Genomic DNA, 20018 nt, shown 5'->3' with positions numbered 1-20018 from the left:
ATACATACTATGAAACTCTAAAGGTAATTCTCCATCTAGAGATAATTGTGCCTTCCTTTTTGCCACTGGACACATGAAAAGCGACACATTGCTCAGACAGTGTGAATGTATTCAACTGTATGTGAAGCAGTGGTGGAGCTCAGTCAACTCTCCCAGGATTATTAAAGGGTTAATTAAAAAGAAACTGCAGGAAACTTCTGTTATAAACAACAGCAGAGGAAGGGAAGATGTTAACAGTGTAACTATGAGAGAAAGAGGGGAGGCTACATTAAAACAGGGGGAGGATCCTAACAGTCAGAGGCTTCATATCTTCTAGTTTTCTCAGCTCCAGATCTGATTCATGTTGGATGAAGCTGCTGATTAACCTGCTGCTGTTTCCCTGCATTCATTTGACTGTGAGTATTGATTCTGCTCTCACATTTAGACTACACCTTTAATATGGTGATATTATAATGGTATTACATATTGTGGCTAATGATGTAGCAATAGCTTGATAATGCTTTTAAAATTAAAAACCTCAAGATGCTACTGGGCATTGTAATTTGTAGTTTTTTCATTTTGCCTATTTGATCAATAGACTGCAGTCAGTAATAATGTAGGTTGTTGTAAATCATTTCTATCCGCAACATGTGTTTTGAGTCTGTCAGGAAACAAAACTTAACAGTCAAAGTCAGAGTTTTATCTGAACCAGTGTCAAGGTAGAATCAAAGATGGTGTAGCAGAAGGGAAAGCACTCCCTGAGCACGAGGCAGTAAGTCCATAATGAATCAGTGTCAATGGAAAAGTTGTACAAAATCTGAAATAGTGACCAGTTGAAGTCATTTGGGAATGACAATTTGGGAATTTGCTTCATGTGTCTTTGGTCTAACATGTAACATTATTTTTTCTATTTAAAGACTGTAAATATGGATTCTGATTCTTCATCTTGAAGTATCTGGATCAGAATGATCCTATCTGATGTTTTTTTGAAAAACTGATTCAAAATCACCAAGATAATTCTAATCACGATACAACATCAAGATTCAAGAATCCATATTTGCTGTATTTATGTAAATATACCTACTTGTCCATCTGTTGGGCAAATAATGTTTCAACATGTTAGGCCAAAGAGACATCAGGCAACTAGATAAAAAAAAACAAAAAAACAAAACAGCCTTATGTGTAGAATATTAACCTCAATATATCATTCTCAAATAAATTTTGATAGCATAGTATAGCTGTAGAAAAATGAGACCATCGTGGTCTAAATTGATTAAGTGTATGTGTTGCTCAATCTATTTCTCTCTGGGTACAATTTGGCGGAAATGTGCAGGACTGACATGCAGCACAAAGACAGAGCCGCAACCAACCAAAACAGGAAGAGGACTCACTCTGAATTGCTCTACTTGTTCGCACGAAAGCGAATACCAGAGAAAGTACAGATGCTGTCCAGTCCCACAGCACTGTAGTTGAAGTTACTACAGTCCTGGAATAATCAGGGTAACCACATCATTCACCCAATGTATTGTCAAGAAGAATGGACCCACTCTACTACACAGATATCTTTCAGTATTATAGTAACTTGTTAGCCATAACGTTTCATTGGCATTCCCCAAACTTAATAAAAACCTGAAACGCAAAAAACTGCTTTGCTCGTTCAATCTAGTTCTAGTTAGATTTCCACCATTTGAAAAAAGTCACATTACACTTAATAATGGAATGCACAAAATTAACACAAATTATGGGACTTTTTAAATGATAGCAGGTAAGTGGCCAACAGTAGAAGACGGAAACTTAAAAATTAAAAACCTCAAGATGCTACTGGGCATCGTAACTTTGTAGTTTTTACATTTTGCCTGTTTTGTTCAATAGACTGCAGTCAGTAATAATGTAGGTTGTTGTAAATCATTTCTATCCGCAACATGTGTTTTGAGTCTGTCAGGAAACGAAACTTAACAGTCAAAGTCAGAGTTCTGTCTGAACGGTCTGATGGTGTAGCAGAAGGGAAAGCACTCCCTGATTAGCCAGACGTGACACTTGAGGCAGTAAGTCCATAATGAATCAGTGTCAATGGAAAAGTTCAAAATCTGAAATAGTGACTAGTTAAACGCAGTTTTAAACCTTTTTGGCTTTTTTGGAGGTTTGTATTTTTACAGGTATATAAGAGATAAATTATATATAGGTCCAAAATCGCTGAACTTATCCTGTAATGGATGTGTTGATGCTACTGGTCGCTAAAGTTAACATCCGTCTACATCTTTTGGAAAGCTGAAGAGAGAGAAATCTTGGAGCAGCCCATGGCTACACAATGCCGTGGCATCTCCTGACCTAACGTTAACAGATAAGGTATTAGATCGCAAAACAAACTAAACGCTCAACATCAAAGTGGCAGAAGTGTAATTCCCAGGGGCAACGGGGGGTCGGGTCCTCCTTAATGTTCAAAGAAAGCTAATTTTTCCCTTCAATATTGTAGCGTACACCAATACAATATAATCGATTTGACTATGCAGGCAATGTGACCGCACATTTTCTTGCCGGTCTGCCTGCTATGGGGCCAGATTTGTCTAAAAAATAAATAAATGCACATAACACAAATGTATAGTATATCATGACTCATAAATAAATAAACAAGGATGGTCACAAATGTATTTTCCTGTCCGCAGGAAACTTGCATAAATGCGAAACAATTCCACATATATTTCCAAGTTGGAAGATTATTTTTCTAAAGTTATATATTAAACCTGCAATAAGTGATTTCAGATCCTCTAACCAATCCTGAAACTAACATGTGCTATATGAGACATAATGATATAGACCAATATCCACACAGCAGCTTGTTCAACTAGTAAACTTGCTACCTGCCTCTTCACTTGTCATTGTGGGACATGTGACCTTCAGCGGGAGCAAAATCTGGCAAAGCGAGACTGGTAACCGGCATCATTTCTCCATGTGTACGTTCATCTTAGCTATTAGCCTTTATGCACGGTCCTTCACGAGGTTTGTCCTTTGGGACCTCCGTAGTCCATTAGCTTTGCTGTGGGTTTATTTACAAATGTGTTGTGGTTTCTGTCATCATCTAGTGGTCGGAAAATCGCTTAATGCAGCTTTAACATCATACAAATTGCATTTGAAGTGCTTCGTGTGAGTGTGTGTGTGTGTGTGTGTAGGGAAAAAAGTATTTCATGGTAAGGAAGTCCCAACTTGTGCATACGACATGCCTCTGTGTACACACACACAATATATAAAATGTATTTTGATACAATTTTTGTCATTGTTACCGTCTGGTAACACTGCCCCTCTCACTCTACTGCAATAGAAACTTAGGGACATACGCAACAGTCTTTGAAAACTATGATAAACGTTGTTTTGCAAAACACAATGCTCACAGTATAATCATGTATGTATGTTATCTTGTTATCTTGGAAAAATTGTAAAAAACCCGAGCTTTCTGTCAATAGTTGTGTTCTATTTGGATAGGAACTATTTTTTCTCAAAGACGCACTACCTTCTAAGCCGGTGTAAGCGTCCACGAGAGCCAGAAGAATGCCAATGTCTCCAAAAATAACTGCTGACAGAAAGCTCTTTTTTTTTTCTCAGTTTTTTCCTTGTTTTTCAGGAATTTTAGGTTTTTATTTTGAAGGCAAAACTGTGATACTTCCAGTCTTATTTTGGCTATCTGGCAGCTGGTGCAGCTCTGGAGCATGACCTGCCTGATTGGCAAACACCCTCTAAGGATGACAAGTCGCAATCCACACAGCTACAGAGAATCTGCATTGATTGAAACTATTAAAACTGACAAAACATGTTATGAGTGATCACTTAATCTAAAAACAAGGTGTCATAGAGCGAAGCAAACTAAACAGTTCAGCAGTATTGCAGAAAGAAGGCAAGTGAATGATCCTGGTTCAGTGTGCCATCTGTAGACAAGCCTCCTAACGGCCACAAGGGGGCAGATAGGCTAACCCTGAGTGAATGAATGAATCAATGTTAGCAATGAAAGCTGAACCAGTATTTCTCTTTAATGCAACTCTGTTTGTTTTGGATTCAGAGACCACAGTGAGTGAACTTCAGAGGCTCCAGACAGTCAGGATCCTTACGAACCTTAGCAGACCAACCATCCACCATGAACCCCAGTCTAACCAAGCTCCAGCAGAGAGCGCTCTGCTCCCAGCTGGGACATGTCAAGCTGCAGCTGCTATACAAGGCCAGCATCCATGGTTTCACCAGCGCAGCCTTCCATCAGCGATGTGACAACAAGAGTCCCACAGTGTCAGTGGGCTATAATGCCTCTGGCTACGTCTTTGGAGGCTACACCAGTAAACCTTTTAATCAGTCTGAAGAGTTCATGCAAGATGACCAGGCATTTCTTTTCACCTTCAGTGAAGCAAATCTTCTCAAATATCCGGTCACCACTTCCGCTTATGCAGTGAATATGATAAGTGACAGTGGTCCTTATTTTGGAGAAGATTTGGTTCTTGTTAATGAAAGCGAAGCAGTAGCCTATAGTGATCCAGGAAACTATTACAACTTCGCTGCGGCAGAAATGCATGGGAACGACCTCCAGCTAACTGAGTGTGAAGTCTATCAAGTCAAGGGTGAGTTTAATACAAACAACCAGATTTTGATGCTTAGCCATTTCTAGCCAAATGTCAATGCAAATATGATATGAACATTTATGCATCTTCAATACACATTTATGTAAAATGTTTTAATATCTAAAGTGCGTAAATTATTTGTTAGTAGGGCAATTTCTGCTGAATTTAGCCATTTTGAACCCATTTTTGCCTCGGTCCCAACTGGCATTGTGTCTTACATCAAGTCCATCACTCCATCAGATAATATAATGTCAACTGCCAGAAAACATATGAGTCATGTTTGATGCTGACCTTGCCTTTGATGTTCATGTAAAGAGAGTTATATCTTAGACCTCTTAACCCATTAGAAGTGAGTGAGTGCAGCCTTAGGTTCCTGGGCCGGGCCGTCTGGTCATTCCTACATCTAGACTTCAGACTAAAGGAGACCGGTCCTTCACCGTCAGGACTGACAGAATCAGTGTGATCGTTTGACTATCTTCTTCAGACAAGCATAAATAAACAAACAAGATGACAAGTAGACTTAGACTTCTCAACACTATGTAGGCCAGGGGTAATCAAACTTTTTTATTGAAAGTCCACTTATGAATTTTACACAAGTTCAAAGGTCCGGAACAATGCCAATGTAGCGTCCGAGGTGTGTGGGCTCAAATATACTCTTATGTATACAAAAACTCAGGAACTTGTACTCTTGGAGTGTCAGGAAAACCGCCTCCATTTATTTCTCAACACAACACAACGTCGCCTTCACTCTGACGTCACAAGCCTGCGCCTACTCGCTCCAGGCATTACCAATTGAAGACTGTTCAATCCAGCGCCTACATATGTCCCCCCTTACTGAAAGAAATGTCCCCATTTCTATGCACAAAAATAGATTACAACAAAACAAAAACAAAGATAAACATATGCATGTAAACAGAATACACGTGGAAAAGTGCGCATGTAAACACAACACATAAATAGGCCATGTGATAGGCACTCAAGTAACAAAACATGTCAGACTCTGTCTGAGTTACCCTGAACATACATATATTAAAAGTAACAGAACATAGCAGCAAACAACACCCATCAGAAGTGCATAACAGCAGTTTACACCACATTCACACGCTACCCCCTTATGAACACAGGGAATCAGAAACACATGAGCATGTATACGTGTGACAGTCAGCCCATCACATAGTCCATAAAGCGTACAGGGGGTCGCGCTGACCTCCCAGCCCGGGAGATCCTAGGTGGGGCAAGTGCGTGCTCAGGGGAATCAAATGAACCAGCATCCGGTTCAAGATCACAGTCCATGTCCGTGTTAGAAACGAACGAGCCGGCGGGGCTACCAGGGGAGGCAGCATCCCCCTGCAATGCAGCAGGTGGGGAAAGGGTGAAGAGAGTCCTTGATGGGCCTGCCAAAGGAAAGGCCACAGGTAGGTTGTAGTGCCGCAGCCTGTCATAATGAACGGTTTGGAGAGGGGGCTCATCCCCAAATGGGCTACTAATCTGATATGTGACCCCCACCTCGTCGTCCCTGTCCATTCGTCGTTGTACCAAGTAAGGCCCCTTCCAGTGGGGAGCCAGTTTACGGCGGCTCTCTGTGGGATCGTTCAACCACACAAGATCCCCAACCTCGTAAGGGTTGTGCCTTAGCCTGGTGTCATAGTAAGTCTTGTCTTTTGCTCGCCACAAGGTTGTTGTCCCTCATCTGACCAAACGCTGTGTCCAAGCACTTGAGGAGAGAACTAGCGAAGTCCCCCGGGGGGCCACGCACCGGGTCGCCCTGCACCAGTGGACCCAGCACAACATCCACAGGTGTCCGAGCCTCCCTGCCGTGTGTGAGGAAGTAAGGTGTGAACCCTGTGCTGGAATGGACACTGGTGTTGTACGCAAACGCGACCTGCAACAGAAAAGAGTCCCACTCCCCTTCACAAGACAGGAGAGTCTTTGCCAACTGATCGATAAGTGTCCTATTAAATCTTTCTACCATCAGATTTTGGATTGTATGGTGTGATGTGTGTTTTCTTCACACCCAACATCCCGCACAAATGTCTCACCACGTCCGATTCAAACTGCTTACCCATGTCTGTGTGCAGTGTTTCCATTACCCCATGTTCTAGGATGTAGTCCTTAAAGAGACACTCGGCGACTGTGGTGGCTTTTTGGTCAGGGATGGCATACAGGTTAACAAACTTGGTGAAATAGTCCTCAACAACCAAATCATACCGGTTGCCTTTAGACGTGACTGGCAACTCCAGTATGTCGGTCGCGACACGTTGGAAAGGTCTCTCCGCCTGTGAGGTTCTCATAGGGGCATGGTGTCGGGGTACCGGGGACTTCCTCCTTTGGCAGGCGTAACATTGATCACACCATGTTCGAATGTCACTGTACATATAGGGCCAATAACACACACTTCTTGCGCTCGCCAAGACCCGTTCATAGGCCAGGTGAGCTGTCAGAGGGGCCCCATGCAGATGTCCCAGGACCTCCGGGACCAAGACAGCAGGGACAACAATTTGAGTAGACTGCCCTGCATCAGACAGCCAAACAACTCTGCATAACAGTCCATCAATGAAAGTTAACCGGGGAAACTCATGCCATAGTCTCCTCAGACCCCAACTAGCACCCTTCAACCTCCACCTAGGAGGTCTCTGACCATTTTCCAGCCAGGACAGAACTTGCCCAATGTCTGCGTCCTTCTGCTGGAGCTCCCTGACACTGGAGCCATTGTGTGACAGGGTGTAGATTAAGGCCTGGTCCGTAGGAGCCTGGAGATCAGGAGGAGAACGGGGGCTGGAGCTGAGGTCCACGGCAGGGATTGTGGTAGGAGTGTCAACGGCGCGCACAGCACTGGGGTCATTGTCCATAACCGTTTGGGTACCTGTGTTCACGAGAGTGTGGGTGGCACCAGGTGCGTCACAGTCCATTTGCACTGCATAGGGGTCAGGCCTGCATGAAAGAGCATCCGCATTAGTGTGCTGGGCCCCACTCTTGTGCACGATCACCCAGTCGTATGGGTCCAGCTCCAGGGCCCAACAGCCCACACTATCGCCCACAACTCCCTGTCGTACGTAGATCATCGTCGTTCGGCCGCCGTGAGGGAGTGACTAGCATAGGCCACCACCTTCTCCAGGCCGTCCATTTCTTGTGCCAACACTGCCCCCACAGCGATTTGCGATGCGTCTGTGTACAGCGTGAAACGTTGGGTGAAGTCTGGGTGGTTCAGGGTTCAGCACAAAGGGCGTCTCGCAAGAACTCAAACGCCTCCTGGTAGTACGCTGTCCATTGAAACGGGATGTCCTTTCCCGTGAGATAATTGAGGGGGGCGGTGCACTGGGCAAAACACCTCACAAATCTCCTGTAATAAGAGCAGAGCCCTAGAAAGGCAAGCACCTCCGTAGCGGACCGTGGGACGGGCCAGGTTTTCACCTTGTCTGTGTTTCGTGATGACGTGACAAAGGAAGACCACGTGATCGTGGCGTTCAATCGCAGCCCAGCTGCTCCAATCCGGGTGAAGACCTCCCCCAGAGCAGAGAGGTGGGCCTCAAACGATCTGCTGTAGATCAGTATATCGTCAAGATACACCATGCAGATGTGCCATGGCAGCCCCCTTAACACCAGCTCCATGACCCTCTGGAAGGTCGCCGGTGCATTGGTGAGGCCCATGGGCATGGATTTGAATTGATACAGGCCCTGGCCGGTGGTGAAAGCGATCTTTTTACGGTCCTCCTGCGCCACTTCCACCTGCCAGTAGCTGTCAGAAAAGTCCAAGGTGCTGAACCAGGTGGCCCCCGATAGGGCGTCCAGCGTGTCATCCACTCGCGGCAGCGGATGAGAGTCTTTTATCGTCACAGAGTTGAGACCCCTGTAGTCCACGCAGAATCGCCATGTATTATTCTTTTTCCTGACGAGCATCACGGGAGAGGACCAAGGGCTACAGCTCTCCTCAATGATGCCGTCCTCCAAAAGGCACTGCACTTGTCTGTTTATTTCCCTCCGCTTCTTGGGGGAAGTACGGTAGGCCCGTCGCTTTATCGGGGAATGGTCACCTGTTTGGATGCGGTGTTTGATCAGACTGGGGTTTCCTGCCCCACCCCGTCCGGAGTGGAACACCCCCTGATGTTTTCCCAGCAAGGCCTGCAGTTGTTGCCTCTGTTCAGCAGACAACGGACAGTCAGATACATCCGGCAGAGAAGCAGCCACCTGTTGAGAATCAAAAACCTCTGCAGGGGTGAGTAAGTCACATTCATCAACATGGTAAAATACCCCCAGATGGGAGCCAGGGTGCAGTTTCAGTTCATGGTCAGTCGGGTTGAGCAGCCGCGCTACAGTTCACCCATTCTTCACCGGCGCCACTGTACGTGTGACCACCAGGCCCATGTTATCACGCACCTCAGGCTCCAAATAGCCCAGATAAGAGTCGATGGGTGGTCCGGTAGTGCGGGGGGGGGGGGCTCTACCTGAACAATCATTTGGCTAAAAGGCAGAATAGTAGCATCAACAGACATAGAGATGTTACAACATTCTGGTATGAAGTCTGTGGCCTGCATGAAAGGAATGTCGATGTCTCCAAGGTAGAGCAGTCCTTTAACATACGCTGTAGGCTTGGACTCACCCACCGAACATGAGCCCATCGAGGGATCAGGAGCTACTACTGCCGAGCTGCCATTTTGACCCTGGGGTGGCGAAACTGGCATCCGGGTCTCGATGCCAGCTACCGGAAGTTTCCCCGCTCCTGTCCATGCGGGGATGGAGATGGTGATCGTCGGGAGGGAGATAAAAACCTCACTCCACGCCTTGGCTGCTGTTCCTCTCTCTGTCTGGTCGGCACGGCGAGAAGTCAGCAGCGGTGTCTCGGGTCCCTCGCTCTCGTGGAGACCATTCCCTGGTGCTGTATCCTCCCAGTGGTCTGCGCCGTGGAGAACGGCCCCTCATGCGGTCGTCCATCTGGAAATCCCCGGCGGTAGACCTGCAGCCAAACTCGCCACAGTCACAGCGACAGGCACGCCGTTGCTCTCTGCGCACCCCTGGGTCATGCAGATGATCCCCGGGAAAGGGGGAGCTCCGTCTGCCATTCTCAGTCCCATGGCTACATGCTCTCAAGTCCCTCACTTGTCTGTAAGTTGCCCATCTTTAAAGTGAGGCGTTAAACGACATGGATGAGCTTCTCCGTCGCGTTAGCATTACAGTCCACAACAGTACCCGGTGGCGAATCGAGAGTGGCCACAACGGCAGGATGTGGGGGAGAGTAGGGTGAACCAGGCGTGCTCGCCCTCATAGCTTGCCTGGCACGCTCACAACGGCCCGCTATTATCAACACCTCCTCCATATCAGTTGCCCCCTGTTCGTGGCATTTAGCTTGGAGAGCAGGGTCAAGGCCAGCAAGAAAATGCCTGAATTTCTCCCCATTCATTGCAGCGCGGTATTAATCAGGAAATGCTTCAGCCACGAGCCTGGAAATGTCGGCCGCGTAAACCTCCAAACTCTCGTTCACATGGCGGGGCCGCGCAGACACACACATCTGGAAATATAGGAGGAATTGTTTCTGTCCAAACGCCTCCTTTAACTTCTCCTTCATACGTTCGTAATCGCATTGTACATCTGCAGGAAAGCTTCAAATATACTCTTATGTATACAAAAACTCAGGAACTTGTACTCTTGGAGCGTCAGGAAAACCTCCTCCATTTATTTCTCAACACAACACAACACAACACAACGTCGCCTTCACTCTGACGTCACAAGCCTGCGCCTACTCGCTCCAGGCATTACCAATCGAAGACTGTTCAATCCAGCGCCTACACCAGTAAAACGCACCAACATAAATCAACATCCATAACTTGTCCAAACGTAACTTAAACATAACTTTAAGTAGCCAACACACATTCAATACTACAGTGTGGTGGCTTGAATCAGTGGAGAAATGGCTGTTTGCCTGTAACCGATGCCTTGAACCTGGGCACTTGGGCACTGACCCAATTGTTCACTGGTCAAACTGCTGCTGTAGGAGTTTTTAACAATGTTCATTGTGGAAAATCCAGATTCACATCGATACGTGGAACGAAACATGGTGAGCACATGAATGGCCGCCTTCTGAAGCTGGGGAACATTTGCTGCAGTAACGCAATCGGCGACCCGTCTCGCTTTGACAACAAAGCGGAGGGGTAATTTGTTGTTTGTTGCCAGGCAACCAAAGTAGCGCTGAGTTGTTCTCTTGAGAAGTTACGCATGACGCGCGGATTTTATCCGCTCAAGTTGAACTATTTTCAACTCTTTGCGCGACCAAACACTGTGGAAAAATCCGTGATCCGCGGCACACAAACACACACACAAGCGGCTCCATGAGTAAAAATCAAGGATGGTTAACTTGCGCTCTGCAATGTGTGTCACACATGTGCTCATGGCCTCGCGCACACAAGTAAATGCACGTTCTATCACACAACGCGTCGGACATTAATGTGACACAAGGTCCGGTCCAGATTGATTTGTAGTTTGGTCCGGATCCGGACCTTGCTCTGGAGTTTGAGAAGCCCTGATGTAGGCCAACTTGTGATTTGATGGTTTTGAATGTGTTGTTTCTGCTCTCTCCTTGCTTTTCTGTCTTAAGTGCTACTTTTCAATAGAAGATTTGACCTTGTTTGGCCCTCAAACTGCATGAAGAGGAATGGAGGGGACTGTCCTTTATAAAATCTGTTGACAGACAAAGGGTTAAAGTGATTTTTGCCTTTTGTTTGAGGGATTTTTATTTTGAGATCACATCATGTGATCATGTTAATCAATGTTTCATAATTGTTAAATATAATTGTTACAAATGCTGATTGCTGATTCATTAATATTACAAAACATGTCTTGATTTCTAATGAATGTGCCATATAAACCCCTCAAAAATAATCTTTTATAGCTGGATGCTGATATTTTTGACACATTGGGTCAAATCTATTATTGTAAAAGTTGTTTTTACTCTTCAACAGAAAAAAAGGACCTAGAGAAGCCAGAAAGACAGGACCTAGAGAAGCCATGGAGGACCATAGTCTGGGAATCTAAGTAAGCTGGATAGATGCACCATTCTGTGCAATATTATGTTATGCTTTTCTATTAATATACTACAATTTACTATACTACACTATGCCATACTATGTTCCATGCACCATGACATTCCATGCTGCTATGCTTTGTTAAGTTTACTATACTGTATTTGTGAAAACTAATGCAAACTAGGTTGGTTTTACTGCTCAACCACTTGGTGTAATTTGGGTAAGAAGCAAGACAGAGACAGCAAAAGTTCCAGTTCATGCACTTTATCTGGTTCTTGAACAGCAGGGGGAAGAGGCACCTAGATTCCACTTAATACAATTGTTGTGTATGGAGTAAGGCCGCTGTCAAAAAAGACTTGTGCATGATTATCTATATTTGTGTATAAATACATCTCTTGTATACAAAAATGTGTTTTAGTACACCCTCGTACAAGTCATACATAAAACATAAAGTCGTAAAATTGTATGTTTTTTGTGAGAGTACAATTCCAAAAGCTATGACTTATGGATGTGACATAGATTTTTACGCCTACGACTTCTTCAATATGAATACGAATTGAAAAGTGTTAAACAACTGTCAATATGGGTCACGGGCAAAACGCATCAAGCAGAAGATGCATCGATTCCACAAAGTGCGCATGTGCCGGTTTGCCTACGTTTTCAGTGGGTCAAGCCCATGCATGTATTAAACTATGGATGAGGCGTTCGCGTAGCGACCGTGACGAGCTCTTCAGAGAAACCATCCTATCTGATCCAGGTATGACCCTATCATTTATTCAAGAACAATGTAACATTCCTGATCTTGCTCCATATAACAATGCTTTTATTTATCTTACATCCGATGTGAAGTGATTCAGTCTAGATAAAGCTGAGCTAAGCTAATGTTGGTAATAACGTTAGCATAACATTCCGGAGTCAGCTAACACATCCATGGGTTAATGTTAGGCAAATTAACTTAGTTAAAGATAGATAGGTTCGCTAGATCATAGCCTAAACTCTGCATTTGATTTGTCCCCCAGTCTGGTTTATTTTGTGTTAAGCGTTATTTTGTGTTTCTTACAGGGACTCAAGTTCATGCCACACATCACCAGGCAGCCTGTGGCTCTGCGGTTTTACTCATGCTTAACCAGGTGAGCAGTGTGACATGTGAGTTTGACATGGTTGATACATTAGTCACAGACAGCAATGACTTGGTAGCACCTTTTTCGCTCTACTGGAGCCTGTTCAGGGGCGATGTTTCAGCACACGCCAAAATTAACTAATTTTACAAAACTGCCTCTGTGCCTCGTAAATCAGTTTCAATACACAACGCAATTACAAAACTGGCACTGGCTAACTCCAAGCTAGCTTGAGGAGATAAGGAGGAGTTGTTGTTAACCCGTGGGTCGAGACCACCAACAGCTGGTAATACTGCCCCGCTTGGCCCTGAAGTTGATTGTGCTGTAGCAGGCACGTCTGTAAAAATCCATCAATTGATACTTGTTTTCGTTTCATTATCAGATTTGCAAGGTTGCACCTATTTTCTCAATAGCCTACATTACAATGACGACCAACGCGAGTCACGTGACGGCTGAAAAAAATCTGTCTGCGTGTGCAGAAAGTAACTGGAGAAGTACATTATTGCAGGGAAATTGTGCATTAATTGTGGTGAAGGGAATGAAAGTAATTTCTTTTGGGCTGATCTATTTTTTTATTTAGAGAAAGGATGATCAGAGAAAATGTGAACTGCTAAATTCTTTGTTTGTTTAATTAGGGCCCGAGCACCGACCGGTGCGAAGCCCTATTGAAATGCAAGGAATTATTATTGTATTTCCCTCCAATGAATCGCATTTTTAAGGGGCTAAAGGTGCTCGGATAGTTGCGAAACTTTGCACATGCCTCACAAGTGCTGAAAAATTTTATATTTTATGGGTCTTGCACATGGGTGTGGCAAAATGGCTCAATAGCGCCCCCTACAAAATTTCAAATAAATACCCGTCGGGCTACGTTTCACCTACATGTACGAAATTTGCCAGGCACATGTATCATGTCCAGACTTAAAAAAAAGGTCAATGGGTGCCATGACCTAAACCCAACAGGAAGTCAGCCATTTTGCATTTATTGTGGCATTTTTGGCCATTTACAGGGGTCATACTTTAACGAACTCCTCCTAGGAGGTTAATCGGATCCACCTCAAACTTGCTCAGCGTATATAACAGACCTTGACGATTAAAAGTTAATATAAGCTTGAGTTTTCGTCCAACGGCGTGGGCGTGGCGAGGCGTCGAATTTCCATGTTTCGCCATGAAACAGGAAGTGCTATGGAACTCGACTGTACATGGTCAAATCTGCCCCAAACTTCACATGTTTGATAAGTGTCATGGCCTCAAGACATCGACATGGCAATATTCAGTTATAGTCATAGCGCCACCTACTGGCAACACAGGAAGTGGTTTGTAACTCCACTGTACATGGTTACATCTGCCCCAAACTTCACATGTTTGATGAGAGTCCCGGCCTGAGCACATCGACATGCCAATATTCCGTTACAGTCATAGCGCCACCTACTGGCAACACAGGAAGTGGTTTGGAACTCGGCTGTACATGGTCACATCTGCCCCAAACTTCACATGTTTGATAAGTGTCCCGGCCTGAGCACATCTACAGGCCAATATTCCGTTACAGTCATAGCGCCACCTACTGGCAAAACAGGAACTGGTTTGTAACTCGGCTGTACGTGGTCAAATCTGCCCCAAACGTCACATGTTTGATGCCAGTCCCGGCCTGAACACAACTACAGGCCAATATTTACTTATGGTCATAGCGCCACCTACTGGCAACACAGGAAGTGGTTTGTAACTCAACTGTACATGGTCAAATCTGCCCCAAACTTCACATGTTTGATGATAGTCCCGGCCTGAAGACATCTACATGCCAATATTCAGTTATAGTCATAGCGCCACCTACTGCCAACACAGGAAGTGGTTTGTAACTCGGCTGTGCGTGGTCAAATCTGCCCCAAACTTCACATGTTTGATGACAGTCCCGGCCTGAAGACACCTACATGCCAATATTCAGTTATAGTCATAGCGCCACCTACTGGCAACACAGGAAATGACACGTTCTATAGTGAAAATTCTGAGCCGCGTCCATCGGTCAGTGCCCAGTAACGATGCGGCGGCTGCAGCACATCCCTACATGCGCAAAGTGCGAGGGCCCGATCATCGCTGCTTGCAGCTTTAATTACTATAGAATTTTTTCTGAATGACTCCATAAAGCCAAGGTATGGCAACTGCCATACACTGCCATACCCAATCCACGCCCCTGAGCCAGTTCTTCACAAATGAAGCTGTTTTCACCCTGTCATGTAATCATCATGATGATGTTGATGTTTGTATGCTGTTTTTCCCACGGCGCAGCCGAGGGCATCATGAGGCAAATTCAGGTCATGCATTCAGTCAGCCAGTCAGTCAGTCAGGTAACGCTTAGTGAGATGTTGCTTCATGAGATGACCTCTAGAGGGCGTCTTTGACTAAGAGATGGCCTCTCGCCTATGTGCTAAATTCCACATTCAGTCCCACACTGATAATGCCATATTGGATCTCACACAGAGCCAGTCTTCGCAATCTATTTACAGACATCCACATCTTCTTCTGTCCTGCAAACCTTAACAGTAGGTAACGTTATTACCTATGGTATATGACGTTGGTGGAATAGGTAATTTAACCGATAAACATGCTGTGCTAGCCGCAGAGGTGGGAGTAAGTCACACATGTGCAAGTCTCAAGTCTTAACCTTCAAGTCTCGAGTCAAGTCCCAAGTTACAGTGTTTAGAATCAAGCAAGTCAAGTCGAGTCGAGCTAAATGTCAAGCAAGTCACAAGTCAAGTCATCTGAAATTCTAATGATCTAGCCCAGTTTCCACATTTAATGCAGTCAAAGACAGTGGTCATGTTGACTTTTATTTTCAACATTAAAACTAAATAAACAATAATGGATAGCGGGGCTCTGAGGTTAAAATGTAGCCCTATTGCTCTAAAGTGCTTTAAAGTGAAAACACATTAGTACAACACAAATCTGAACATCATATGTTCAGCCTCCTGCCCCGACTCCCTCAGGAGGGTCACACCGCATCCTTGTTTTCCTACTTATGTTAATTCTGTGTCTGTCTTATTTTGTGCACAAAAAGTATTGCATCACAGCCAAACATAACTGAATAATGTATAAAATAAACAATGGATACAACAAAGTATATACAAAATAAACCTTACTGTAGATGCAAAGGAATATGTAATTGGATCGTTATAACACGCATTTCAGAAAAATCGCTATTCACGTGCTATTCACCCATTTATGCTAACGTTAATCCCATGCAGTTTTGGGCAAAAACCATGCAGTTTTTTGCATGCAGTAATGTGTTATTTTCGCCTATTCTTGTTCTGTCCTGCTAATTTGGTCAGATTTGTCACTAGTTGATAATGGTAGCAAGCAACAGGCTTTAATATAAAATGTGTAGTACTATAGTACTATAATGTTATAATCATGTAACATTCCAGGGACTCCTGAGCAAACCAGGCAACTAATCACATTTCGAGCAGAAAACGAGGAACAATTTACCAAGAAGAAATATGCCGCCAAACAGCTGTGGGGGTGAGTGACCTGACTGTTTATTTGCTTGCCAATGTATAAATATCTGTGATAATTCTCTTAACCATGACGTTACTTATCTTCATCACTGTTTGTTATCTGTTACAGGACACTGATCAAACAACTGAGCGTGAGGTGACTCCACAACAGGTATCCAAAAAGTGGGAGAACTTAAAAAAGAAATATAAGGTAATCAGAGGACAATGTTGTCTCTAGGGAAAGAGCTGCTGCATAAAAAAAAAGTAATGTATGTAAAACATCTTCCTTCTGTTCTAAAGTAATGGTGTTGTCATCATTACTACATTTTTGTAATATTCAGTTGTGTGTGTATGTATGTGTGTGTGTGTGCGCGCGCGTTTGTGTGATTTTTATTGCAGGAGCTGAAAACTCCCAAGACTGGCTCAGGAACAGAAAATGGAGAGGTCACAGCTGCCACCTGGCAGTTTTATGCAGATATGCATGAGGTTTTGGGTGCCAGACCTTCAATTGAGCCTCCTGTTTTGGTGGCATCTTTTGTTGCAAATACCGATGCAACAACACTACTTATGGTAAGTTTAGCAGGAAAGCAACAATCACATTTCAGTCAGGCAGGTTTAGTCCAAAGATACTATTGCGCCTGTATTTCTCAGTCCTTCATGCAATAGGTAGCATGTGCATAGATGTCAAAAAAGTCAAAGCTTCAGTTTTAGTGGACCTGCAGGTTAGAGGTGTGCCATTTCTGTGTGACAGGACACTCGGTTAAGGAATTTTTTCCTATAAATTGCAGTGTGCGGGTGTTCCTATGTACCTGACCAGAGTCAGGCAGGTTTCTCATTTTTTTTTTTTTCTTCTTTCAGAACATGATCGAACCTCCCATACAAACCAACCTTACTGAGCCTGAACAGTCCACTGAATCCGCCTCAATTCCTGAACAGTCCATTGCATCTACCTCAAGTCCTGGACAGTCTACTGCATCTACCTCGAGTGCCCTGCGTTGGTTATTTCTTTACTGCTGTTCTTTCTGATGAAGCAACAGTTTTTATCAAAACATACGACTCCATAACATGGATGTATTAGCTCCATAAGTGTCAGAAAAAGACGTTTTGTTTTGCCCCCGCAGTGATTGTGTCCATTTGTAATTTTCACCGCTGTAAACCGAAACTGGCCCGGAGAGGCGGAGTCAGGACTTGATATAAAAACGGGCTGCACCGCCTACATCAAGCCCGAGCGCCCCGGGGTTAATAACAAGCACATCCATTCGAATCCTCCCGGAAAAAACAGGGTAATGTAATTGACGTTACTTGCATTAAATGCACGAGCATGTGGCGAGATAAAGAAAGTGATTGGAATGAGTGTTTACATGACGAAATTTTTCGAACGGATTATGAAAGGGTTAAACCACCCCTCTCAAGCGGAATGAAATTTCATTCGGATCGGCCAGTTTATTCTGATTGAGGCGTTTATATGAGGCATTTTTATTCTGATTGGGCTACTATTCAGATTAAAAGGCTCCATGTGCCTAAGCAGACCACAGCAGTCTGTCTCTAGTCTACCTGTCTGAACCAGCCTGAGTCACATTGTGGCCAGTCTGTCAGCATTGTGGGCGAAGTCAGGCCACTGGGGCTCAAACTAATGTGTGTGTGTGTGTGTGTGTGTGTGGTAGATTGTTATGAGTTTGTTAAAGTTTGATGTTAAAAGACTGTTAAGGTTCTGACTTAAAAAAAAAAATGGATTATTAAAATGGATCTACAGTGCACCGCTGTTTGGGTGTCTATTTTGTTTTTGTGCATTTGAAGTGTGTGTGTAGTGTGAGGGAGAGAGAGAATTAAAAATGTTTAACCATAGGTGAATATATATTAAATTAATACTTTTTATGTTGTTTTTTTTCAAAGCAAGACAAACGTTACACAAAAGTTAGTTACACACAAAAGTGCGATTACAAAATGGTGGCTGGTAAAAAATATGAGTGGCTGGTAGAATTTAGAATCCACCAGCCACTTTGGCTGGTGGAAGAAAAAGTTAATTTCCAACACTGGACACTACCAAGCTGTTCAGCACAGTAGTGCAATATACGGCCACAAATGCCATCAGGCCTTACACTGATGCCCTTCAACAACCTTATTACACAGTCCTCTGATATCCTAATTAGGGTTGGGTATCGTTTGGATTTTAACGATTCTGATTCCGATTCTGCTTATCGATTCCGGTTCTTAACGATTCTCGATTACGATTCTTTGACGGGCGGGGTCAAAACAGGTCACATGCTTATTTCACAGAAAAAACTTTTATTTTTAAAAACCTTTACACAAGTCATATTCAGAAACTTCTAAGTTGTGCGCACATAAAAAAAAACAATAAAGACCCGGGTATTTTTCAGTCTTTGTAAGAGTCACAGTTCTCACTCCGACTCCGGTATGGCCAGTATGAAGAAAGGTACGTATGTTGTCTGTCTCTGGAGCTGTATGTGTGTGTACAGTTCAATCCTACTGCACTTGAAGTAGGTGTGGAATACGTGAGTGTCCCTTAGTTCACAGTCTTCTTACTGCAGGCAACAGGTTCTGTATCTTGTGGGCTGGGCTCGCCATCCAGTACTGGAAAAGGGTTTCTCTGGAATCTCTGACTCCAACTCAAAAAACCTGACCTATGAATAACGTCAAGATAAAATTACCTTTATGCTAATTCTTTGAGCGTTCCTGATCATAGAGTAAAGCTTACGAAATCAACTTAATGCTCCAATTCACAAACTTCTGTTGTACAACATAGGCAGTTCACTTAAGTTTCACAATCACAATTTCATTCATAACCAACCAAAATAATTAGTTCAGAGAGCTAATACTTTTAGTAAAAACTCGATTGCAGCTAGCAGACTTTTAGATTGCTAACGCTTTTAGCATAACTCAATGGAGCTGAACATAGCGAAAATCAGCATCACGGCTAGCGGACTTTTAGATTGCTAACGCTTTTAGCATAACTAAACTAAACTTAGCATAACTAAGAAACAGGAATCTTCTTCTTCTTCGTTGGTTTTACTGGCGGACTACAAACCAAAGGTGCATGCCGCCACTACGGAAACGGAAACTGAAACTAGCGCGAGTGAAATTTGTTTAGGAACCGATCAGCAGAATCGCAATTAAAATGTCTTAATGATTCCTTTGGAATCAGAAATTTGGAACCGGTTCTAATTTGGAACCGGTTCTCGATGCCCAACCCTAATCATAATCTCATAATCATAATGTTGGGAAAAACAACAATCTCTTTACAAGGAATAATAGTGTCTACACAAAAAGAAATATAGGAAGACATCACTTCAGTCAGATCATTCAAGTCATTACATGCACCATAAAAAACGCTCCAGTCCGTGCACTCAAAGCAAGACTGCAATCTGCTGATACTATTGTCTGTCCAGCACTTGACTGTCTTTACAGTGCGCTCAAGGCACTTGCAGATAGTCTTGTAGGAGGGCAGAAGGAATATGCTATAGTGGTAAGATGCTCCGAATGAAGGGCTGGGAACAGACTTATAAGCGCCAGTCACCATACCATAGCATACATCAATCCTCGTATTCCTTTGTGTTGTGGCACAGGTTACATACTGTTCATATGTTTTCAATGTCTTATCTAGTTGACAATGATTAAAATCGCCGAGAATAAACTTAGGAGCTTCGGGAGAGAGTGAGTCCGGCTATGCGTCACATCCGCGATCAGCTGTGTGGCTGTGGTAATGTTGGCCCGTGGGTGAATATAAACAATCAAAAAAAAAAGCTGGGGAAATTCCCTGGGCAAATAAAAGGGGCGAAATGGACAGTAATTCGAGATCGGTGGTACATA

At 43.9% G+C, this 20018-nt stretch overlaps 1 protein-coding gene and 1 long non-coding RNA gene across 2 annotated transcripts in view; both read left to right on the top strand.

The window, feature by feature from the left end:
- Positions 1–368: 368 nt before the first annotated feature.
- The window catches only part of LOC139928865 (interferon-induced protein 44-like), a 32681-nt gene continuing 13031 nt past the window's right edge, over positions 369–20018 (top strand). The window contains exons 1-3 of the mRNA XM_071921553.2: positions 369–395; positions 4028–4574; positions 11525–11597. Coding sequence (XP_071777654.1) covers positions 4103–4574; positions 11525–11597 — 545 coding nt within the window. The 5' untranslated portion in view covers positions 369–395; positions 4028–4102. The remainder of the gene's footprint in view (positions 396–4027; positions 4575–11524; positions 11598–20018) is intronic.
- Positions 12653–16676, top strand: LOC144539656 (uncharacterized). Its single transcript, XR_013505079.1, has 4 exons — positions 12653–12717; positions 16122–16215; positions 16321–16362; positions 16590–16676. It is a non-coding gene; the product is annotated as an uncharacterized LOC144539656 (long non-coding RNA).

Source organism: Centroberyx gerrardi, chromosome 9 (assembly GCF_048128805.1).
Source record: "Centroberyx gerrardi isolate f3 chromosome 9, fCenGer3.hap1.cur.20231027, whole genome shotgun sequence".
Taxonomy (NCBI): Eukaryota; Metazoa; Chordata; class Actinopteri; order Beryciformes; family Berycidae; genus Centroberyx; species Centroberyx gerrardi.
The sequence above is the reverse complement of the archived record's forward strand: the minus strand, read 5'-3'. Positions and strand labels throughout refer to the sequence as shown.